This window comes from Corythoichthys intestinalis, chromosome 13 (assembly GCF_030265065.1).
Source record: "Corythoichthys intestinalis isolate RoL2023-P3 chromosome 13, ASM3026506v1, whole genome shotgun sequence".
Lineage (NCBI taxonomy): Eukaryota > Metazoa > Chordata > Actinopteri > Syngnathiformes > Syngnathidae > Corythoichthys > Corythoichthys intestinalis.
The window spans coordinates 54,520,446-54,545,347 of NC_080407.1; the positions used below are offsets into that span (position 1 = coordinate 54,520,446).

General features: G+C 41.4%; 1 protein-coding gene across 2 annotated transcripts in view; it reads left to right on the forward strand.

Moving 5' to 3' along the window:
• Positions 1-24,902, forward strand: part of LOC130928919 (uncharacterized) — a 45,086-nt gene that overhangs the window by 12,224 nt on the left and 7,960 nt on the right. For both annotated transcript variants that reach the window (XM_057855740.1, XM_057855741.1), the window contains exons 14-47: positions 276-404; positions 1,111-1,149; positions 1,217-1,342; positions 1,405-1,528; positions 3,830-3,994; positions 4,075-4,271; positions 4,343-4,480; positions 6,799-6,837; positions 6,912-7,052; positions 7,140-7,222; positions 9,857-9,895; positions 9,965-10,197; positions 10,267-10,301; positions 10,362-10,508; positions 10,597-10,725; positions 10,803-10,841; positions 10,909-11,034; positions 12,810-12,933; positions 13,012-13,176; positions 13,257-13,453; positions 13,532-13,669; positions 16,003-16,041; positions 16,127-16,267; positions 16,355-16,437; positions 16,531-16,575; positions 18,802-18,840; positions 20,829-20,861; positions 20,930-21,198; positions 21,268-21,302; positions 23,963-24,109; positions 24,185-24,313; positions 24,392-24,430; positions 24,490-24,615; positions 24,689-24,812. In XM_057855740.1, coding sequence (XP_057711723.1) covers positions 276-404; positions 1,111-1,149; positions 1,217-1,342; positions 1,405-1,528; positions 3,830-3,994; positions 4,075-4,271; positions 4,343-4,480; positions 6,799-6,837; positions 6,912-7,052; positions 7,140-7,222; positions 9,857-9,895; positions 9,965-10,197; positions 10,267-10,301; positions 10,362-10,508; positions 10,597-10,725; positions 10,803-10,841; positions 10,909-11,034; positions 12,810-12,933; positions 13,012-13,176; positions 13,257-13,453; positions 13,532-13,669; positions 16,003-16,041; positions 16,127-16,267; positions 16,355-16,437; positions 16,531-16,575; positions 18,802-18,840; positions 20,829-20,861; positions 20,930-21,198; positions 21,268-21,302; positions 23,963-24,109; positions 24,185-24,313; positions 24,392-24,430; positions 24,490-24,615; positions 24,689-24,812 — 3,802 coding nt within the window. The remainder of the gene's footprint in view (positions 1-275; positions 405-1,110; positions 1,150-1,216; positions 1,343-1,404; positions 1,529-3,829; positions 3,995-4,074; positions 4,272-4,342; positions 4,481-6,798; positions 6,838-6,911; positions 7,053-7,139; positions 7,223-9,856; positions 9,896-9,964; positions 10,198-10,266; positions 10,302-10,361; positions 10,509-10,596; positions 10,726-10,802; positions 10,842-10,908; positions 11,035-12,809; positions 12,934-13,011; positions 13,177-13,256; positions 13,454-13,531; positions 13,670-16,002; positions 16,042-16,126; positions 16,268-16,354; positions 16,438-16,530; positions 16,576-18,801; positions 18,841-20,828; positions 20,862-20,929; positions 21,199-21,267; positions 21,303-23,962; positions 24,110-24,184; positions 24,314-24,391; positions 24,431-24,489; positions 24,616-24,688; positions 24,813-24,902) is intronic.

Sequence of the window (24,902 nt, forward strand, 5' to 3'; positions counted from 1 at the left end):
GAATTGGCCAAAATACCAGCAACAGTGTGTGAAAAACTTGTGAAGAGTTACAGAAATGTTTGGCCTCCGTTATTGCCAACAAAGGTTTTTGTTCCCACATTCTGTCTCTCATTGTTGAGGTTTATTTACCCATGTTGACAATTACAGGCCTCTCTAATATTTTCAAGTGGGAGAACTTGCACAATTAGTGGTTGACTAAATACTTATTTGCCCCACTGTATCTTTCGAAATGCCTTCTGAACATGTCATGTCTAATTTTAAAATTTTGGTCTCAGGCATTTGTTGAGCTGGATGAAATTGAGGGAGCGATTGCTTTTATGCAGGCTTGTAAAACCAATACACCAACTCTCAAAGACCAGAAGTTGGAAATTCGTGTCCTGAAAAGCAACATCCCCATGTGGCCGGTAAAGATTCCATGCAAAATCGCTTACAACCCCCAGCAAAAAGTATGGAATCGCCAGTCTCGGGCGAGCACTCACTCAGGCATTTTATCATGTAGAACAAACTCGGATAAACAGATTGAAAAAATATTTAGCTCAAAAGTGCAAGTCTTTAGCATTCAGAAACTTGTGCATTTATTGAAGATTTAACCCTAGTGCCTTTGCCTGACATGCAGCCCCATATCATCAAGTACTGAGGGAATTTTTGTTTTCTTCTGGCAGTCATCTGTGTAAATCTCAATGGAACAGCACCAGACTAAAGTTCCAGCATCATCACCTTGTCCAATGCAGATTCTTGACTCTTGACAAGACTAAATACTAGAGCTGTGTTTCGATTGTTATTTCTTTGTTTGTGTCTGACGATTCCATATTTTATTCCTTAGAATGGAACAATTCCATCTATATTTCCCTGCACTTGCTCTATAAAAGTAACATTTACTGACCACCACAATGTTTTTGTATTCATTTCTTTTCGTGTTTCTGAATGCTAAAGAGTTGCACTTTTGAACTCATCTGGTATTTTTTCAAGCTTTGTATCTGAGTTTGTTCTACATGATAAAACATCTGAGTGAGTGCTCGTCCGAGACTGGTGATTCCATACTTTTTGCTAGAGGTTGTAGTATGGGCAACCTAATTTAATTTAGATGTTAATCTGATGTTTATATTCCAGAGACGCTTCTATCAATGGATGATGAACTGGGCGAATATTGTAAGTAAATCTGTAATTCATGCAATGACCGTGTGTTTGACGTTTTGAACTGTGACCTGACCATTAGCCTGTGGAGGAGAACTGCCCCAGAACCATCTTCATCAAAAGCATCACACCGAGTGAGATCGCCAGTCTCCGTGAAGCTTTGCGGAAGATTGGCGGTGTCAAAAATTTTCTGCCACTCCACAACAAGGTAAATTGTTGTGTAGGAAAGCTACTTTTAGAAGTCATTGTTGTTCAACTTGTATGTTGCAGGTCTTCGTAGAACTTGAGTCGGACTATGGCGCTGATCTCGTGGGAGTTTGGTACAGCCTTCAAAATCCATGTCCTGCTTATCATATATACAGGCTTAACATGCCTCAAGCCGATTCATTCACACGTAAGTTCTCAGGAAAGACGGCCACCATCAAAATGTAAAATGAAGAATAAAGGTGGGAACACTTTTTAGGGCCCGAGCGCTAAGCGTGCGAAGGCCCTATTGTTTTGCAAAGGATTTTTTTTTTTTTTTCAGGGCAAATGAAAACGGCCAATTTGGAGGCCTGAACATGTACGAAAAGTCACCAAAATTTGCACATACGTCCGGAAATTTGTAAATTTTGATAATTTTGCAACGTTGCAAAAAAATTTAACAAAATGGCTCAGTGGCGCCCCCTTGAAATTTTAAAATTGGCCTATAACATTAGGGTCTGTCAGTGTAGAGCGATGAAATTTGCAGAGTCTATAGACCCTACCCACGTGACGTCACAACTCCGCTCTCCTGAATGGTACCGCCCAATTGACCGTCAAAACATAGTGTTAACCTGTTACGGCTACGTACATTCCTCCTATTTACGGCGTGTTTTTCTGCTCCTTAACATTAATAATCAAAATGGTGAAGGCGTGTGTGGCTGTTGGTTGCACTAACATAGAAGATGGAAGGAGAGACTTGAAGTTTTACCTTATTCCGAGGGATCCAAAGAGGAGAGCGAAATGGGCTGCTGCAATTCGACGAGAAAACTGGGCTCCAAACGATTACCACAGATTATGTAGTAGTCATTTTATATCTGGTAAGACGCATTTAATATATATTTAGAGGGTTTTGGGCTGACAACCACAACTAAGATCATTGCTAGGCTAATCGCCGACAACATACACGTATGTATGTAGTGAGAGTGCTATCGCTAAACCATATAAACATTAAAAGCCTTAACTCCATTGACAAATGACATGAAATACATTAGACTTGACAGTGGATGTTAGCAAGAACAAAAGATTTTGAATTGAAAATTTCGTAACTCACCTTCCGAGCACAAGATTCCTGTCGAATTTTCGTGTACGAGGACCTGTTTCACCCAACCAGCAACGTAGCATTTATAAGCCTCCAAGCTCTTATAAAGTTTTTCAAACTTTCGTGAGAATAGGCTGATTTTGTGTGGACAAGATAGTTGTAAATATCAGGGTCAGGCAGAGACGGCGAAGGCAGCCGGTCAAATCATCGATTTAGGCATCAAATATGGATCTGGCGACTGTATAGAACGAAGCTTTTCCACATAACGCCTTTTATGCAACACATCCAGTGAGTTTACGGCATCAGAAAGCACCGGGTCTTCCATGAAATGCATTTTAAATTCCTCGATCAATTGAAACCAATGCTAATACAGAGACAAAATGACGGACAAGTGGGCGGAACCATACAGCAAGCACGTGGTTTTGTTACGTAGGTGGGTAGGGTCTATACCTTGTCCAAAACCGCTCCAAAAAAGCATTTACACCCAATATTCCAAACGCAACAGGAAATCTGTTATTTTGGATCGAATATGAAATTTTTATCGATTTACAGGGTGCACATTTGAGACCTTTTCACCGAGGGAATTAGTTGGATCATCTTCAAAATTGGTGAGACTGTTCAGGAGACATATGAGATCTTAAGTTTTTAAAATGGTGCGTTTTCATTCACGGGTCTGCACACTGTCCGAGTTGCCTGACGTCCGAGTTGCGCTAGATTGCGCGGGCCTGCTTGCAGGCCTAGTTTGTTGTTGTTTATTGTCATCATCACCGGTATCATTGCAGTTGCAAGATAGCATTGTGATAAGATTAATTAACCCGAAGAAAAGACAAGGGCTGACGGGAGAAGCCTGGGCTTATTAAATCCCGTCCCCATTACACCAAAGGACGCAAATCATCGCATGATCACGTAGGCATTTCACGTTGTGATACAAGTACAGTATATACAGTGGGGAGAACAAGTATTCGATACACTGGCAATTGTTGGCTGTTTTCAACAATATACATCGAAAATAAAGACATTGATTGACTTAAATGGTTCAAGATTAGATGAAATGTCTTGTTTTCTCATGTATATTGCTCTTCACCTGAAAATATATTTGTTTTATCCGATTACTCGATTAATCGATAGAATTTTCAGTCGATTACTCAATTACTAAAATATTCGATAGCTGCAGCCCTACTCTCAAATAATAATTTGATTCCCTCGCTTGGAAGCAAATTTGTAAGTTGTGCGGGAGACATTTTAAATGGGCCTTGTACATCATCTGGACAGTTTTGAAATGTATCAATCATACACTTTTAAAAACTTCGATTTGATGTAAAGCTAATTTGTGTGTGCTCTATAAGGTGCTTTATGGATAAACCTAATTGCTTTCTTTTGAAGAATCATCAGAGTACTTACTTCTCTCTACAGGACAAACGTTTCCAAAGGAAGCCATGCCTGATTTGACATTTGCTGGGGCAACTGTTGAGACCTGTACATTTGGCATTCCTGAACTCACTTTGGCCCCATTTTACCTGACAATGGGGAAAGCACCCTTTCTGTTCTTAACCGTTTCCCCATGGTTCATAATTCCCGGTGAGAGCCGTGATCCCGCTGTTCCAGATGCCCTTGTAATGTGAGGAGTAAGCAATGCCAACCTGGTCTGCTTTTCGCAGAGTTCCTGACGGTCAAAAAAGAAGACGACATCCAAGAGGCCAGGCGCCTTGGTGCATCGCCAACAATCATGCTGACCAATTTGCCTGAAGAGTCATTCAAACACGAAGATGTAGCCAAGCTTGCTTGGCCATATTTTTCTCAAAAGGACCTTCGGTCTCTGTACTACAATGTCATAGTACTGCCGCTCCAGAGGAGGGTGAGGACACTGCAGATTTGCACAGTGTTTGGACAGCCATCGCACCTTTCTCTTCTGGTCTTTCTCTGCAGGCCTTTGTGCATTTTAGTGATTGGGATGCATGCTGCAGCTTCGTCCGATGCCACTTGGGTGTTTGTAAATTTAGGGTGAACAGACACTGTCTTGCGCTGCACTTTGTCCTGCAGCCCATGTGTGCCCCAAACAATGAGGTATGCACTCGGGCAAAGTTAGCTATACATTGGGGCAAATAAGTATTTAATCAACCACCAATTGTGCAAGTTCTCCTACTTGAAAAGATTAGAGAGGCTTGTAGTTGTCAACATGGGTAAACCTCGACCATGAGAGACAGAATGTGGGGGGAAAAAAACTGAAAATTGCATTGTTTGATTTTTAAAGGATTTATTTCTGAATTAGAGTGGAAAATAAGTATCTGGTCACCTACAAACAAGCAAGATTTCTGGCTGTCAAAGAGGTCTAACTTCTAACAAGAGCTAACGAGGCTTTACTCGTTACCTGTATTAATGGCACCTGTTTTAACTCATTATCGGTATAAAAGACACCTGTCCACAACATCAGTCAGTCACACTCCAAACTCCACTATGGCCAAGACAGAAAAGCTGTGGAAGGACACCAAAGACACAATTGTAGACCTGCACCAGGCTGGGAAGACTGAATCTGCAATAGCTAAAACGCTTGCTGTAAAGAAATCAACTGTGGGAGCAAATATTAGAAAATGGAAGCCATACAAGACCTGATAATCTCCCTCGATCTGGGGCTCCATGCAAGATCTCACCCCGTGGCGTCAAAATGATAACAATACCCCTTTCCCACTGAAACTAGTGGGTCAACGCGCGTTTTTCCAAGCCAATGCATCCCACTAGCAACTGGCATTTGGTCCTTTTCACATTGACGAAAAAAGCCGTGTCTTTTTTTCTCCCACCCTTCTAACCCCCACCCCTCCTCAGCCGTGCGTAAGGTGCGTGACGTCACCACGCTAAGATGCGCTTCGACAAGTGCGACCGAATTCATTCAGTTCAAGGAAGTTAACAATGCAAAGCAACATGGAAGCCTCCTTTCTGTTTGTGTTCTGTTTTCATGCTTTTTACTGCCCGCAAAATGGTCGAAATGCAGCAAAGGATCAACACTGTGCTTGTGCTGAGGCAACGTAGGCGACGTAAATTTTGATTTGAAATTGAAAGGAGTCGTGTACGTCACAGAAGGAGGACAAGAGCCTTTGTTTCATCTGTTATGGCTATTGCTAACGCTGCTACACTGACTGTTTGCCGTATGTGGATCCGGGCTAGAGCACATGGTTTTTGTTTTTTGTTATGACGCATCACGTACTAGCCTACGTCACCACGTAGATTAGGGTGTTGACTGTTGACCCGGGGGTTTGCTTTCACACTGCATGGCGATCAGAGCCGTGGTGATTTCAACGCGGGTCGCCTGGCGGGTTGATTGACACGGGTCGAGGCGGGTCGCTGCACCTTTCCCACTGCCACCAAAAGCCGATTGTTAGCGGGTTGACACGGGTTTTTTGGCCAGTGGGAAAGGGGTACAAGAATGGTGAGCAAAAATGCTAGAACCACACGGGGGGACCGAGTGAATGACCTACAGAGAGCTGGGACCACAGTAACAAAGGCTACTATCAGTAACACAATGTGCCGCCAAGGACTCAAATCCTCAAATTCGCTAGAGAGCATTTGGATGATCCAGAAGAGGACTGGGAGAATGTGTTATGATCAGATGAAACCAAAATAGAACTTTTTGGTAGAAACACAGGTTCTCTTGTTTGGAGGGAAAATAATACTGAATTCCACCATACCCACTGTGAAGCATGGGGGTGGAAACATCATGCTTTGGGGCTGTTTTTCTGCAAAGGGACCAGGACGACTGATCTGTGTAAAGGAAAGAATGAATGGGGCCATGTATCGAGAGATTTTGAGTGAAAATCTCCTTCCACCAGCATGGCAGTGAAGGTGAGACGTGGCTGGGTCTTTCAGCATGACAATGATCCCAAACACACAGCCAGGGCAACAAAAGGAGTGGCTTCGTAAGTAGCATTTCAAGGTTCTGGAGTGGCCCAGCCAGTCTCCAGATCTAAACCCCATAGAAAATCTGTGGAGGGAGTTGAAAGTCCATGTTGCACAACGACAGCCCCAAAACATCACTGCTCTAGTAGAGATCTGCATGGAGGAATGGGCCAAAATACCAGCAACAGTGTGTGAAAAGCTTGTGAAGAGTTACAGAAAACGTTTGGCCTCTGTTATTGCCAACAAAAGGTACATAACAAAGTATTCAGATGAACTTTTGGTGTTGACCAAATACTTATTTTCCACCATGATTTGCAAATAAATTCTTCAATTTGATTTGATTTTCTGTTTTTTTCCCCCACATTCTGTCTCTCATGGTTGAGGTTTACCCATTTCAAGTGGGAGAACTTGCACAATTGGTGATTGACTAAATACTTATTTGCCCCACTGTATATATGGCCTCAATGACCATTTGATTTGTCCTCTGTTCGCAGGAGAACATGTACAAGTCGCTGATGCAGCTAAGCAACTCTGTGAGTTTATAGCAAGCATTATATAGTATGTGGGTACAACTTCAGGAATTCTGCTTTATGTTTGTGACTTTCAGCGCATTGGGGAGGTGGAGAGCCTGGCTGATCGCCTACTTAGTGTCAAGATAGATTTTTACAAAAAAAGACAAATTACACAACATCTATGTTTGATCACCAGTCATGGCGAGGTCGTCAACTTCCTCCCATTGGCCAACCGGGTAGAAGACCGGAAATTTCTCTGATATCAAATCCAGACTTACGAGGGGTGTCGTCACTCTGTTTTAATGATCATCTCGCCTCTGTAGATATGCATCGAGATGGCCGACACAGTGGGAGTTTCTCGCGTGCTGGAGGAATTCAAACGTTTTCAGAGTAACGCCAAAGCAAGGTTGGTTTTCATCTCTTTTGATGCTAGTATTTGTGTTAGTGATTAGAGCATCCCGATCGATCGGGTCCGATCACGTCATTTTCAAAGTATCGGAATCGGCAAAAAAAATATTGGACATGCCTTTTTTTAATATATATTTTTTAAGTAAATTGTTTTCTAGTTATATTTAACGTTACAGACATAATATTTTACACTCATCCAGAATCTTTAGTTTAGGCTTAAGGTAGGGTTGTCAAATTTATCCCGATAACGGCGGTAATTAATTTTTTTAAAAATGTATCACGTTGAAATATTTAATGCAATTAATGCATGCGCTGCACGACCCACTCACGCATTGTCGCGCACAATTTTTAATGGCGCCGTTTTACCTACATAGAGAGCTAAAAGGCAGCGTAAAACGAGTAGAGTGAATTTTGGCAGCCCTTTTTTTAATTGGCTAAAGCCTCACAATCCCACGCCCTACGATTAGAAATATCGTGGGAAGCAATGTGGGGAAGCAAGGTAGCAATTGATCATTTTCTTAACACCCTATGTTATTTTCCAACGCAGAGAAGATATATCAATTGGTAGCACTACGCACAGTCATGGTTCCTAAAGGCGTGTTACATCCACCCATCATGCATTTGGGCACGGCTACAGTATCATTTACTGAAAGCTCAACAAATACACTAGATGGCAATATTTAGTCACAATATACAAAGTCACAAGTCTTTCTATCCGTGGATCCCTGTCACAGAAAGAATGTTAGTAATGTAAATGGTGTCTTGAGGATTTATTGTCATAATAAACAAATACAGTACTTATGTACTGTATGTTGAATATATATATTCGTCCGAGTTTTATTCATTTTTTTCTTAATGCATTTCCAAAATGTATATGATTGGGTAAAATTATGGGGAATGATTGGAATTGAATCGGGAGCAAAAAAATTGGATTGGATTGGGAAATATCGGGATCGGCAGATACTCAAACTAAAACGATCGGGATCGGATCGGGAGCAAAAAAACATGATCGGAACAACCCTAGTTAGTGGTGTTCAATGAGGACGCTTTCTTCATGCCTCGTGGAACTTCTGCAGTGCATGTTTTGTAGTTGGCGAGAGTGTCGTTTATTTCATTTCACACACGGGAAAATCAACGCACGCAAGTGAGAGCGCCTCAACACTGATAACACCGCCTCCTCTATGACGCCGTATTCCTCAACCCCTCCTCCCACAGGGGCTTCAGAGAGGGGAGGGGTTGAGCAGGCGGCGGTGGAGAAGTGGAGAAAACTGCTTGGTTGCGCACATTTGGAGGCTAAATCAAGTATATAATTATCGGATTGCATTATCGTTTGATTTTTTTTTTTTTTATCTGTATTATCTGTGTGACGTCATAATTGCCATTATCGGCCGATAATTATCGGTAACCGATATTATCGTGTATCTTTAATTTGTGTATTTATTCAACGCCATGTAACGTAATATTCACTTTAGGGCTGCAGCTATCGAATATTTTAGTAATCGAGTAATCGACTGAAAATTCTATCGATTAATCGAGTAATCGGATAAAACATATATATTTTTAGGTGAAGAGCAATTATGAATATACATGAGAAAACGAGACATTTCATCTAATATTGAACCATTTTCAGTCAATCGATGTCTTTATTTTCGATGTACATTGTTGAAAACAGCCAACAATTGCATCTCAGATGTAACTAGAATAAATAAATAAAAAAAGACTAATTCACTGCTTTCACTCAAAAAAATTTTAGATCTTATTTTTAAAAAATTAAATATATATATATATATATATTTCTTACCTAAAATTGCCATTACGCTTGATAACACACATCACTTAAAAGTTAGGATTTTTTCCCACGTGTTTCAGTTGAATTTCTATTTGTGTCAAGCTATTTTTAAGTTCTAGTTCAGTTTTAAGTTGGTCTAAACTGTAAGTCCTGATAGGATTTTGAGTTTTTGCAGTGTTCAAAATAAATGTATGATACAGGCTGTATTAGAGCACATTAGGGACCAGTGCTACTTGGTGTTTTATCCAGCAATGACTACTGAGCTAAAATTGATATTTAGCATTATTAAGTATTTATTTTACACCCTCATCACTCCACAACGCTGTTATGTTAAAGCCTGTATGTAAGACACGTTAGCCACGCATCGACAGTGGTCATAATTAATAGAAGCCTAGCCCTCCGCAGGGCTAACGTTACTTGAGCTAGTGACAGTAACGTTAATCTTATTTATTAGCGCTTAGCGCTCTACTGCTTTAAGATGGCGGCTGTTTGCTAACGCCGCTGACTCTGTCATTTCGCATCTAGTTCAACATACATGTGATCTCTATGAGATGCATTAGACGCTACGTGCTACCAACGTAGCATCATGCGGGCTAGTTTTTTACAACAACATCGGCGTCTTTTGTAGCGGGTGTCGGCTGCAGTTTTTTTGCTTCTTCCTCTACGCACGTGACATTGGCGCGTTGTCCCGCATTAAAAGTAGTCGGAGCAAAACGTGATGCTTAGAGTTGTCAAAATAAACGATTACTCGAGGTGAATAAAATTACTCGGATCAGTTTTTAAACTCGAATTACTCAAGTATTCGTTTCAGCTCTAATTCACTTATTTTCACTATTGTTCCAGGGATGCAGGTACCTGGGAGGCACCTCAAATATTCGAGAGGTAAGGGTTTCCGTCAACTTTGTACACTTCCAGTCATCACGGAATATCAGCCAGTATGTTTTATTTCAGCATTGAAAGCCTGAACAGGCGCCTTCAGGATCCAACTGTATTAACATTGGATCTCAGTGAGGACCGTGAGTACAGGAGCATTAAGGCTAGCCCATTTGCTCTCCCAACCGCTGTGGGCCAACCAACAGAAGAGGACTGGCAGAAAACAGAAAGTTGTCCATCTCTGCATAATTCTGATGTGGAGCTCACCATTGGGGAGAGGATGTGCCAATTTCTGTTTCCACACAATTTTGGCAAGTCTCAACATGTTGTCAACATATGCTACTCATGGATATTAAAATCTCTATTCTGAACTGTTGCAGATGTAGTGAGAGACACTGACGTCCAAGAAAAAATAGTAAGCTCTCACCAGACATTTTGAGTTTGGGCAAGTTTACAAGTCATTTTGTCTTTGCAGTTTGCGGGAAAGTGTAGGCAGCTGTTAATCTCCAACTTGCCCGTTGATCAGCACAGCTACTGCGTGCAAGACGTTATCAAATTAGTCAAGCCGTTTGGCTTTGACGTCGTACATGATAATATCTACGTTCTTCCTCAGTTAAGGATGGTATGAACCTCAGATCCAGATATGAAAAGTGTCTTTTGAAATGCCTTTTGAGAAGTTGTCATGTCTAATTTGAACACTGTCGTCTCAGGCATTTGTTAGGCTGAGGGCAGTGACGGGAGTGGCTCGTGCCATGAAGACCTGGAAAACCAGAAAGCCATTTCTCAAATCCCAGAAGTTGGAAGTTCAGGTCCCATCTGCAGATGTCCCCATGTGGCCGGTAAATACTCATAACAAAATTACTCAGCATGGGCAATTTAAATTGAATTCCAATTTAATTTGACATTTATATTCCAGATGAGCTTCTATCATTGGGTGATGAGGCAGATGAATTTTGTAAGTAAATCAGTAATTCATGTAGTGATCGTGTGTTTGACTTTTTGAACTTTGACTTGACTTTTAGCCTGTGGAGGACAGATGCTCCAGAACCATCCTTATCAAAGACATCACACTAAGTGAGATGGCGAGTCTTCGTGAAGTTTTGCGGACGATTGGCGGTGTCATCAATTTTCTTCCGCTCCATGACAGGGTAAATTGTTGTTCCGGAACGCTACTTTCAAAAGTCATTGACGAGGGATGGGCTGCGCGGCACCCACCCCGGGTGTTTCCGCTCGTCTGCGTGGCTGTCGCGTGTTTGGTGGGGCTCGCGTGCGGCTGGATGTGATTGGGCGCGCTCAGGTTGGGGGTCCCAGTGCCGGGACTGGCGGTGGGGCGGCGTAGGGTCGGTTGCCAATGGGCTTACACGCACAAGGGATTCACACGATTACGGAGTTCTAGATCACAGAACTGATTTGTGTATACTCTACCCCTCCCAGTCACTTAGCTTATAGACTTCCCCACCCCCTCTCCCCTTCTTTCCCGGGTCAACAGGCCCCCCACATGGTGTCAACCGGAAATACATCTAGCTGATGATAGCACCAACATATTAATAGTTAGTGTAGGCGTTCAATGTATTTCTTGTTGTTGTTTGTTGAAGGAATTTGCTCTTCCCCCCGGCCAAGCCGCGGAAACCGCGACAGCCGAACGGAAGCGGTGCTCAGCTGAGACCGCTCCCATGAGTCAACCGGGAGGAGCCAAAATTCCTTGCGTTTCCCTCCTGTGTTAACCTTTCGTACTGAGTCCATGTTCCAAAAGTCTGAAGATGGCTCACCGAAAACAGGTTGATAATTTATTCGTTGACAGTGGTCAAAAAAACAAGGCAAAACAGACGACGGAGGTACAATTCTGGATCCAGGGTCGGCAAAACAATGGCTACATAGGAATGTTCCCGAGAAGCGACGGTTTGTTATCTAAGTGTCCAGTCCTAGTCCTTTTGAAATCTGCGGTGGAGTGGGCCGGGCTGATGGCGTGGCTGGGTGTGGTCTTGGGATCATCTCTCTGTGGCAGCGAAGTTCGTGCGTCATCCTTTGTGGCTGGGACATGGTTGCCACGGCAACCAACGGCGGTCTTGACGTCCCAGGCGCCCACTATCAACTTGTTATCCTGGTTGGGCGAGGGTCAGGGCCGGCCCAGCCCATTTGGGGGCCCTAAGCAAAATGCAAAGGGGCCCATATTTTTGGCCCACCATTTCGTCACAGTGTACTGTGAAACCCATACATGCAATCCAACCCATATGTCCATATTTTGTATATTAATCAGATTTTGTTGCACTGCATACTTCAAACTTCTCACCCCAAATGATTGTCAGTACTTACAGTAGGTCGCGCCAAATCTTTTTCTAAAAGAGGAAAGAAAGAAGTTAAGGAAGAATTTTTATTTTTTTAAGCTTGTAATCAAGTATCAAAACTCACAAAAGTCAAATAAAGCAAACTGTAGTTAACAAAATAGAATATAAAATAAACAATTGCCAGATTGGGGGCCCCCTAGTGGTCAGGGGCCCTAAGCAGCTGCATAGTCTGCGTATAGGCTGGGCCGGCCCTGGCGAGGGTACTCTCCGATTCTACTTGTTTTAGGACAGAGCGCCCTGCTCTTTATCCTGGAGGGCCTGGGAGAACTGATTGCGAGAGTTGGTGCGTCAATCTTGCTCGTGATGCACACGTTGGGCTTCTGTGATAAGATGGCGTAGTGTATCTTTTATGCCCTCTATTCTGCTTCTTTTCATTAAACTATTGTATAAGTGCTATTTTGTTTTATATTAGGTGTGTTAGGGTAATACAAACAGTCCTAGAATAAATCTGAGAAATGATACTATTCCCTGATTGATTATATTAAGTGCGTTAGAGTAACGCAGTTATATGGTGTGTGCGAGAAAGGTAACTTTTCCCTTCATTGTGTTTCTTTTCTTCTGCAACTTGTTTGTTGCAGGTCTTTGTAGAATTTAAGTCTGAAATGTCTGCTGATCACTTCGGAGTTTGGTACATGCTTCACGATCAATGTCCTGCCTATAGCATACACAGGCTGGTGACTCCTCAAAGTGTTTCAGTCCCACGTAAGTTTCTCAGGAGGGACGGCCACCACCAGAATGGAAATGACAAAGAAAGATGAGTTCTCTCTCTTCTCTTTACAGCAAAAGTGTTTCCGAATGAAGCCATGCCTGATTTGGCGTTCGCTGGGGCAACTGTTGAGACCTGTACATTTGGCATTCCTGAACTCACTTTGTCCCCATTTTACCTGACAATGGGGAAAAAACCCTTTCTGTTCTTAACCGTTTCCCCATGGTTCATAATTCCCGGTGAGAGCCGTGATCCCGCTGTTCCAGATGCCCTTGTAATGTCGGGAGTAAGTAATGGCAGCCTGGTCTTCTTTTTCCAGAGTTCCTGACCGTCAAAGAAGAAGGCGACATCAAAGCGGCCAGGCAGCTTGGTGCGACGCCAACAATCATGTTGACCAATTTGCCTGAAGAGTCATTCAAACACGAAGATATAGCCTCGCTTGCGTGGCCATATATTTCTCAAAAGAACCTTCGGTCTTTGTACTACAATGTGATTGTGCTGCCGCTCCAGAGGAGGGTGAGGACACTGTAGAGTTGCACAGTGTTTAGACAGATAGTACCTATCGCACCTTTCTCTCCTGACCTTTCTCTGCAGGCCTTTGTACATTTTAGCGATTGGGATGCGTGCTGCAGCTTCGTCCGATTTCACTTGCGTGTTCGTACGTGTAAGGTGAACGGCCACAGGCTCGCGCTGCACTTTCTCCTGCGACCCATGCCTGTTCAAAACACCGAGGTATGCACAAGAGTAAAGTTACCTATACTAGTCCTTCTAAAAAAAATTGCATATTGTGGTAAAGGTCATTATATTCTGTAATGTACTGATAAACATTAGACTTTCGTATATTTTAGATTCATTACACACAACTGAAGTAGTTTAAGCCTTTTATTGTTTTAATATTGATCATTTTGGCAAAAAAGTCAAAAAACAAATTCCCTCTGTCAAAAAATTAGCATAATTCATCCGACTAATACAAAAAAGTGTTTTTTAATTCAAAAAAGTCAACCTTCAATTAATTACATCAGCTACAGTGGGGCAAATAAGTATTTACTCAACCACTAATTGTGCAAGTTCTACTTGAAAATGTTAGAGAGGCCTGTAATTGTCAACATGGGTAAACCTCAACCCTGAGAGACAGGATTTGGGAAAAAAAAGAAAATCACATTGTTTGATTTTTAAAGAATTTAATATCCAAATTACAGTGGAAAATAAGTATTTGGTCACCGACAAACAAGCAAGATTTCTGGCTGTCAAAGAGGTCTAACTTCCTCTAACGAAGCTCCACTCGTTACATGTATCAATGGCACCTGTTTTAACTCATCGGTATAAAAGACACCTGTCCACAACCTCAGTCAGTCACACTCCAAACTCCACTATGGCCAAGACAAAAAAGCTGTGGAAGGACACCAAAGACAAAATTGTAGACCTGCACCAGGCTGGGAAGACTGAATCTGCAAAAGGTAAAACGCTTGCTGTAAAGAAATCAACTGTGGGAGCAAATATAAGGCTACGTTGATACTACAGGTCTTAATGCACGAATCCGATTTTTTCGTGTTTTTCCGACTCGAGTGAGGCATTAACTTGACCGTCTGAACGTGACAAGTCGCATAGAACTGGACCATTTCAAATCTGATCTGGGTCACTTTCGTATGTGGTTCAAATCCGATCTGTGCCACATTTTTCCAGACTGTCGCGGCGGTCTGTACTGTCCAGTCGCTCAAATCGGAATTCATGCAGCAATTACGTCATCAAAACACGAGAGAGAATACCTGTATTAATGACACCTGTTTTAACTCATTATCGAAGAAAAAAAAAAAGACATCAGTCCACAACTTCAGTCAGTCACACTCCAAACTCCACTATGGCCAAGACCAAAGAGCTGTCGAAGGACACCAGAGACAAAATTGTAGACCTGCACCAGGCTGGGATGACTAAATCTGCAATAGGTAAAACGCTTGGTGTGAAGAAATCAACTGTCGGAGCAATTATTAGAAAATGGAAGAGATACAAGACCACTGATTATCTCCCTCGATCTGGGGCTCCATGCAAGATCTCACCCCGTGGCGTCAAAATGATAACAAGAACGGTGAGCAAAAACCCCAGAACCACACGGGGGGACCTAGTGAATGACCTCCAGAGAGCTGGGACCACAGTAACAAAGGCTATTATCAGTAACACAATGTGCCGCCAGGGACTCAAATCCTACACTGCCAGACGAGTCCCCCTGCTGAAGAAAGTACACGTACAGGCCCGTCTGCGGTTCGCTAGAGAGCATTCGGATGATCCAGAAGAGAACTGGGAGAATGTGTTATGGTCAGATGAAACCAAAATAGAACTTTTTGGTAGAAACACAGGATCTCGTGTTTGGAGGAGAAAGAATACTGAATTGCATCCGAAGAACACCATACCCACTGTGAAGCATGGGGGTGGAAACATTATGCTTTGGGGCTGTTTTTCCAGCATGACTGATCTGTGTAAAGGAAAGAATGAATGGGCCCAAGTATCGGGGGGTTTTGAGTGAAAATCTCCTTCCATCAGCAAGGGCATTGAAGATGAGACGTGGCTGGGTCTTTCAGCATGACAATGATCCCAAACACACAGCCAGGGCAACAAAGGAGTGGCTTCGTAAGAAGCATTTCAAGGTCCTGGAGTGCCCTAGCCAGTCTCCAGATCTCAACCCCATAGAAAGTCTGTGGAGGGAGTTGAAAGTCCCTGTTGCCCAACGACATCCCCAAAACATCACTGCTCTAGAGGAGATCTGCATGGAGGAATGGGCCACCAAAATACCAGCAACAGTGTGTGAAAAGCTTGTGAAAAGTTACAGAAAACGTTTGGCCTCTGTTATTGCCAACAAAGGGCAACAAACAAAGTATTGAGATGAACTTTTGGTATTGACAAAATACTTATTTTCCACCATGATTTGCAAATAAATTCTTTAAAAATCAAGCAATGTGATTTTCTGTTTTTTTTTTTCCACATTCTGTCTCTCATGGTTGAGGTTTACCCAATACTTATTTGCCCCACTGTATTTGGCGTCTATGACCATTTGATTTGTCCTCTGTTCACAGGAGAACATGTACAGGTCGCTGATGCAGCTAAGCAACTCTGTGAGTATTTAGGATGGATGCTATCAGAGGTAGCTTGTGGTACAACTTCTGATGAAAGATTGTGCTTTGTGTTTGTGGCTTACAGCGAACTGGGCAGGTGGAGTCCCTGGCTGAGCGCCTACTATCTGTAGAGATCCCTTTGTACCGAAAAAACAACATCACACAACTTCTACATGTGATAGCCGGCCATGGCGACATCGTCAACTTCCTCCCATTGGCCAACCGGGTAGAAGAACGGAAATTTCTCTAATTGCAAATCCATACTTACGAGGGTTGTCATCACTCTGTTTTAATGATCATCTCGTCACTGTAGATATGCATCGAGATGGCAGACTCCCAGGGAGTTGAGCGTGTGCTGCAGAGTTTCAAAAATTTTCAGAGACACCCCCAAGCAAGGTTCGTTTTCATCTCTTTTGATGCTAGTATTTGTGTATTTATTCAACGCTACGTAATGTAATATTCACTTACTCATTTTCACTATTGTTCCAGGAATGCAGGTTCCTGTAAGGCAATTCGAATGTCGAAGAGGAAAGGGTAAAAAAAAATCGATTATTACGTGCATCGCGATTCAACACGTGACGATTCGATTACGATTCGTAAAGGTTCAAAAAGGTTGATTTTCACTCATAACTCTATGACAGCCGCTCGTAGCGGAATGAAATCCAAGACATGTCTGCCGCCCGGACACCGTTAACGGACGCACGGACAACGTTACGATGGATGCTCCCAGTTGCTAGGACAGAGATTTACTCCTTTTTAAAAGATTGGAAAATAAATTTGTGTATGAGACAGGCTGGCACAGAAACACGACCTGCGCAAGTTATTTTGTTAGAGCGAGAGGGAAAGAGAGAGTTCGTTGCTCCTTGTTTTTCTGATGTCCAGCAGTAGTCTGAAGGCATTCAATTGAAAAATGTCCTCAGTGTGTTGCTAAGACCTGTGTGCGTCTATAAGAGGTGAGTACACGAACCCTCTTGTCCCGATCGATCGGGTCCGATCACGTCATTTTTAAAGTATCAGAATCGGCAAAAAAATATCGGACATGCCTTTAAAAAAAATTATTATTATTTTTTTTTTAAATTAAACCGTTTTCTAATTGTATTTAACGTTACAGACAAAATGTCTTACATTCATCCAGAGTCTTTAGTTTTGGCTTAAAGTAGGGCTATCAAATTTATCGCATAAACGGCGGTAATTATTTTATTTTTTTTAATTAATGATGTTAAAATATTTAACGCAATTAACGCATGCGCTGCATGACCCACTCACGCATTGTCGCGTTCAATCTATAATGGCGTAGTTTTACCTATATATATATAGAGCTACCAGGCAGCATAAAATGAGTAGAGAGAATTTTGGTAGTCTTTGGAGCCTCTTTTTAATTGGCTAAAGCCTTAAAATCCCTCTCTCAACAATTAGAAAGATCGTGGGAAGCAATGTGGGGAAGAACGAGTGGTTGATCTTTTCCTTAACACCCTATGTTACATCCCAAAGCAGAGAAGATATATCAATTGGTGCCACTACGCACGGTCGTGGTTGCACTTCCCATCATGCATTTGGGCAGAACAGTTAAATGGCTACAGTATCATTTACTGAAAGCTCAACAAATACAATAGATGGCAATATTTATCCTTTAAGAATTACAAGTCTTTCTATCCGTGGATCCCTCTCACAGAAAGAATGTTAATAATGTAAATGCCATCTTGAGGATTTATTGTTATAATAAACAAATACAGTACTTATGTATTATATGTTGAATGTATATATTCGTCCGAGTTTTATTCATTTTTTTCTTAATGCATTGCCAAAATGTATATGATCGGAAAAAATTATCGGGAATGATTGGAATTGAATCGAGCAAAATAAAGCAATCGGATCGGGAAATATCCGGATCGGCAGATACTCAAACTAAAACGATCGGGATCGGATAGGAAGCAAAAAAACATGATTGGAACAACCCTACTGTTTAGCCTTTATTGTTGTTTTTGAGATGTTAATAGTTTGCGCCGAGCGCTAAGCTAATTAGCTAATTCGCTAAAGTGTATTTCATATGCAGAACCTGTAAAACCATGATTAAGTACAGCGGTAACACGGCAAACATGCGAAATAGTCCAGAAATCTGTTGTTGCAATTGCTGCCTGGGTGCCGACAGGCGTGTGTGCGCGTGGGCGGGCAGGGAGAGAGGAAAGTGCACGAGCTGTAATGAGTGCGTGTGACTATGTTGGAGGCTACCGGACTTTTTTATGTGCTCGGCAATAAACGCCACATGTTAAAAGTGATCAAGAGCAGTTGTGATTTCCACCTGTCACTCCAAGAGTTACACAAGGGAGGTAACACTGCGAAAACAAAGTATATTGGTTAAAAGAAGACACTTTATGTCCAGAAAATGTGGAATTCATTCCACCAGTGTAAATATTATTGTATTGTTGAGAGAAATAAGTACTCCCTTTAAAATGGCGAATGTTTTTTCACTTTCTTGTAAAAAATAAATGAATAAAAAAGCAGCTTAAGGGCAGCTTTTTGTTGTATAGGCATGTTTCCAGCGTTCCTGTTGAATCATAAGGATGTTTTAAATAAATAATGGACATAAATTTTTTGGCTTAATTTATTAATCCGTAAAGTACGATGCATCAATCATCGTTCAGAAATCAAATTGTAGCATTCTGAATCGTAATCGAATCGAAACGTGGGGTGCCTAACATTGCACACCCCTAAACGCTGTGTAACGTAATATTCACTTGCTCATTTTCACTATTGTTCCAGGGAGGTAGCTTCCCGTAACGCCACTAAAATGTTCAAGAGGTAAGGGTTTCCGTTTACTTTACACTTGAAGTCATCACGGGATATCAGAAAATCGACGGTTTGTTTCCGTCTCTTTTAATGCGAGCGTTGGTATATAGTGGTACCTCTACTTATGAATTTAATTGATTCTGGAAGTAGTCTCGTAACCTGAAAATTCCGTAAATAGAGACATGTTTTCCATGTGATGCCCTAATCCGTTCCAAGCACGACTGAAACGCCGCATTAAATGTTTTAATTTGGCGTAAAACCGGAAAAAAAACAATAGCTAAACACATTTGATTTCTGGGGGACACTGGAGCACCCCTAGATTCAAACTAAAGTACACACAATGTCACAAAATGACAAAAAAAACGAGGGACGGCTAGCTTCACTTTGTTGTTCTTCGTGGAGGCTTACCTGACTGCTGTAGTTTCGCATGTTAGCATGATCACACAGTTTAATGCTATGCTAACTCTAATGCAGGTTGGACTTTACAGCCACTACTGACAGTCATGTTGCCCCAAAATTTTACAAATTTTATTAAAACGAAAACATACAGAGGGGTTTTACTTTCAATATAAAATTAGTATAACTTGTACTCACATTTATCTTTTAAGAAATACAAGTCTTTCTATCCGTGGATATCTTTCACAGAAAGAATGTTAATGTTAATGCCGTCTTGTGGATTTATTGTTATAATAAACAAATACAGTACTGATGTACAATATGTTGAATGTATATATCCATCTTGTCTTATCTTTCCATTCCAACAATAATTTACTGAAAAATATTGCATATTTTAGAGATGGGTTGAATTGAATTAATTACGATTAATTAATTTTTAAGCTGTGATTAACTCGATTAAAAATTTTAATCGTTTGACAGCCCTAAAAAAATAAATAAATAAAGGAACCAACAAGTTGTTATCAAAATCTTCCATCATAATTCAACCCCTAGCTAAAAGTATGCAATCACCAGTCTCGGACGAGCACTCACTCAGACATTTTATCATGTAGAACAAACTCCAATAAATACCTTGAATAACCTTGAAAAAATAATGAATTAGTTCAAACGCCATCAGCCATCTCCCCAGTGGCTTTGCCTGACATGCAGCCCCATGTCATCAAGGACTGAGGGAATTTTGATGTCTTCTTCAGGCAATCATCTTTGTAAATCTCACTGGAACGGCACCAAACAAAAGTTCCAGCATCATCACCTTGTCAAGAGCCAAGAATCTGCATTGGACAAGGTGTCAAGAGTCAAGAATCTGCATTGGACAAGGTGATGATGCTGGAACTTTTGTTTGGTGCTGTTCCAGTGAGACCTTAAATGGCCCAAAATGACCTAAATGCCTGATATTGACTGCCACTGACAGCCATAGACGTTCAATCCGTTTGAAGTGGGAGGGATGAACGAATGTTCATTCGCTGCCACCCTCCCAGTTCAAATGGATTGGACGTCTTCTTGTTATAAACTAATTCCAATTCACACTAGAAGCTTGTTTTTCTGTTCATTATTTGTTTGTAGAATATTCTAGAATGATTTCTTGACCAATGTATCGATAATCGTTTGATCGCCATATCGTTAGATCGTTATCGTGAGCTTTGTATCGCAAATCGTGAGGTTCCAAGAGGTTCCCGCTCCTAGTCACAGGCCTTGTTGAGGCTGGCTTGCACTCCTGCGATGACGCTCGCCGCTGTAGTGGCCAATTCCACTGACCTCTTTTGGCCTTCCAAGATCATGTCCAGGGCACTCAGTGACCAATTTACCAGTTCATGGATTTACAGAATGTCACAATACTACTGTTAAGAGTCAACTGATTATCTGTCCTTGTGATGTCAGGTTGAGTCCTGATAGCATTAGCTTCGTCTTTCTTATAATATTTTCCCGTTGAGGCGTGTCGTAACCTGAGAATTCTGTTTATCGAGACGTTTGTAAGTGGAGATACCACTCTATATAGTCAGTTATACAACGTAATATTCACCAACTCATTTTCACTTTGGTTCCAGGAAATTAGGTTCCTGGAAGTTGATATTTAACAGGTAAGGATTTCCGATAACTTTGTACCATCAAGTCATGACAGAATAACAGCCGTTTCGTTTGATTTCAGCATCGATAGCCTGAACTTGCACCTTCAGGATCCAACTGTGTTTACATTGGATCGCAATGAGTATATGAGCATGAAGGCCAGCTCAACCGCGACTCCATCAAATGACTCTGAACAACCCGCAAAGGAGCACGTGTCAGAGTCACAGGGGGAAGTGATGGTGACTCAAAAGGACTGTGAGAAAACAGAAGGTTTTCCAGCTCTCCGTGATTCTGACGTGGTGCCCAACATATGGGAAAGGATGTGGAAATCTCTGCCTCCACACATGATGGGCAAGTCTCAACATGTTGTCAATATATGCTACTCATGAATATTCAAATCTCAATTCTGATCTGTTGCAGCGGAGCTCAGACGCCCCGACCTCTATAATAAAATAGTAAGTAGGGTTGTTCCGATCATGTTTTTTTGCTCCCGATCCGATCCCGATCGTATTAGTTTGAGTATCTGCCGATCCCGATATTTTCCGATCCGATTGCTTTTTTTTTTTTTTTTTGCTCTCGATTCAGTTCCAATCATTCCCGATAGGGTTATTCCGATCATGTTTTTTTTGCTCCCGATCCGATCCCAATCGTTTTAGTTTGAGTATCTGCCGATCCCGATACTTCCCGATCTGATTGCTTTTTTTTTGTTCCCGATTCAATTTCAATCATTCCCGATAGGGATGTCCCGATCTAAGTTTTGGCACTTCCGATCCGATACCGATATTGGTTTGCACTTCCGATCCGATACCGATACTGGCCGATACCGGCCTCTCTGAGCATGTATTAAAGTTTAAGGTTATTTAGCCTCCTTACTTAGTTGTCAGACTCATGTTGAAAAGGGTTTTAGTAGTCTTGATAACAACTTGCCAGCTGAATTAGGTGAGTTGGAATAACACATAATGGTTGGTAAGAAGAAACTGACCTGTTTATTAAATGATAAACACAAAACATTATAAATAACAAACAGAAATGACATATTCAGACAGTAAAACATGCTAATAATATTGTAAACTGTCTTTAAAAAAAAGCAAAACACACAAACAACCTCAAACTATTAACTATTACTCCCTTTGATTTGCTTGCCCAGCCCGAAAAAACCCAAAATTTTATGTTTTATTTGTAGGCACGAGCCCGAAAAAAACAAAATTTTATGCTTTATTTGTGAGGACTCGGGAGCGATGCGTCGTTACGTTTTGTGTGATCACTTTTGGTGACGCCAGTGCATATATGCATAATGATAACAAATTATAGCCTGTTTTTTGTAACAAATTCTCCCAGTTAAACAAGACTGTAAGATGGATATTCAATAAACATTTATATATTTCATATTTGCATGTGTGTTCTAACAGGTGTATAGTGGATTTGACATTTATTCTAATCTCCTCGAGTTGGGAGAAAAAAACGTTTCTCAATGTTTAAATACTCTACATATTTTTATAATTATAAATGCATTTACACAGTGAAATAACACTGGAAAAGTACATACATACATACATCGCTTTAATATAAATATATGAATACATATTTTTGGAAAAAAGTCTGCCCGATGCGTCTAAATCCCACTTTACTCACGAGAGATAATGGCTCGTCATCCAGAATGATTCCTTCGGCAATGACTCTTCCCTGGGCTTTGGGACTGTCAAGTGCCAGTTTGTCACGCAAAGCAAAAGTTTCTGCCAGTGTTCATACTCCTTGTACTGTTTGTGGTGCTATTTCAATAAATGCTTGATTAGTTTGGTTGTATTAACACTTCTTACAGCTTTACCACCACGCTTGACTTTATTGTGGCATGTGTTGCACTCTGCCTCTTCATCTTTGTCGTCCTTTAAAGTGAAATAATCCCACGCAGCTGACATTTTTACCGATAGTCTCTCAGTCAATTGGGAGACGGTAAAGTAGTGTGTTGAAGGTGTGCGTAAAATGCGGACCGGATATTAGGGAAACCAAAGCAAAAACTGGAATGGATTATGTAAGTCGGTGCACTGGAAAAGCCGGACCGGACTTTCAAAAAAACTGGATCGGAATTTTTCCGTGTTGGCCGATCCGATACCGATACGCATTTTTTTGCCCATATCGGCATCCGATCCAGATATCGGATCGGGACATCTCTAATTCCCGATAATTTTTCCCGATCATATACATTTTGGCAATGCATTAAGAAAAAAATGAATAAAACTCAGATGAATATATACATTCAACATACAGTACATAAGTACTGTATTTCTTTATTATGACAATAAATCCTCAAGATGGCGTTTACATTATTAACATTCTTTCTGTGAGAAGGATCCACGGATAGAAAGACTTGTGACTTTGTATATTGTGACTAAATATTGCCATCTAGTGTATTTGTTGAGCTTTCAGTAAATGATACTCTAGCTGTGCCCAAATGCATGATGGGAAGTGGAACCATGACTGTGCGTAGTGCTACCAATTGATATATATTCTCTGCAATGGGAAATAACATAGGGTGTTAAGAAAAGATCAATTACTACCTTGCTTCCCCACATTGCTTCCCACGATATTTCTAATCGTAGGGAGAGTGATTGTAAGGCTTTAGCCAATTAAAAAAAGGCTCCAAAGGCTTCCAAATTTCACTCTACTCATTTTACGCTGCCTTTTAGCTCTCTATATAGGTAAAACGGCGCCATTACAGATTGAGCGCGACAAGGCGTGAGTGGGTTGTGCAGCGCATGCATTAATTGCATTAAATATTTTAACGTGATACATTTTTAAAAGAATTAATTACCGCCATTATCGGGATAAATTTGATATCCCTACCTTAAGCCAAAACTAAAGACTCTGGATGAGTGTAACATATTATGTCTGTAACGTTAAATACAATTGGAAAAGGATTTAATTAAAAAATATATATATACTGTATATTAAAAAAAAGGCATGTCCGATATTTTTTCGCCGATTCCGATACTTTGAAAATGGCGTGATCGGACGGGATGCCGATCGATCGGGACATCTCTAATAGTAAGGTCTTACCAGACATTTTGACTTTCGGTAAGTTGACAACCAAGCAGTCATCATTATTTTGTCTTTGCAGTTTGAGGGAAAGCAGACGCAGTTGTTGATCTCCAAGCTGCCCTTTGATGAGCGCAGCTACTGCGTGCAAGACATTATCCAGTTAGTCAAGTCGTTTGGCGTCGATTCCTCAGTTGAAATGATCTATGTTCTTCCTCAATCAAGGATGGTATGGACCTAAGCTCCAGACATGAAAAGTCTCTTTTGAAATGCCACTGAGAAGCTTTGAAAACCTTTGTCTCAGGCACTTGTTCAGGTGACGAGACAGGAGAAGGCGTTTGCTGCCTTTAATTCCCGGGAAGCTGAAATGCTGACTCTCAAAGAACAGGGGTTGGACGTGCGTGTCCTGAGAGATAAAGTCCCCATGTGGCCGGTAAACAGTCATAACAAAATCACTCACTATGTGCAATATAAGTTCAATTTAGATGTTAATCTGATGTTTAAATTCCAGGCAGGCTTCTATAAATGGCTGATGATATGGAGCCCTTATGTAAGTAAATCAGTCATTTTTGTAATGACCCACGTTTTGAACTTGGATCTGACCCTCAGTGTGTGGGGAAGAAACGCTCCAGAACCATCTTCATCCAAGGCGTCACACCGAGCGAGACGGCCAGTCTCCGTAAAGCCTTGCAAAAGATTGGCAGTGTCAAAATGTTTTTGCCGCTCCACGACAAGGCAAGTTTTGTGTAGGAACGCTACATTTAGATGTAAACGAAAAAGTCATTGATGTTCGAATTGTTTGTTGCAGGTCTTTGTTGAATTTGAGTCTGACATTTCTGCTGATCGCCTAGGAGTTTGGTACAATCTTCACCATCAATGTCCTGCCTATAGCATATACAGGCTGGACATCCCTGAAGGTGTTCCAGTCGCATGTAAGTTTCTCAGAACTAGGCATGTGCCGGTTACCGGTTTCAAGGTTTCACGTGGTATTTTTTGCCACGTGGCAAAAAGGATTTGATCAA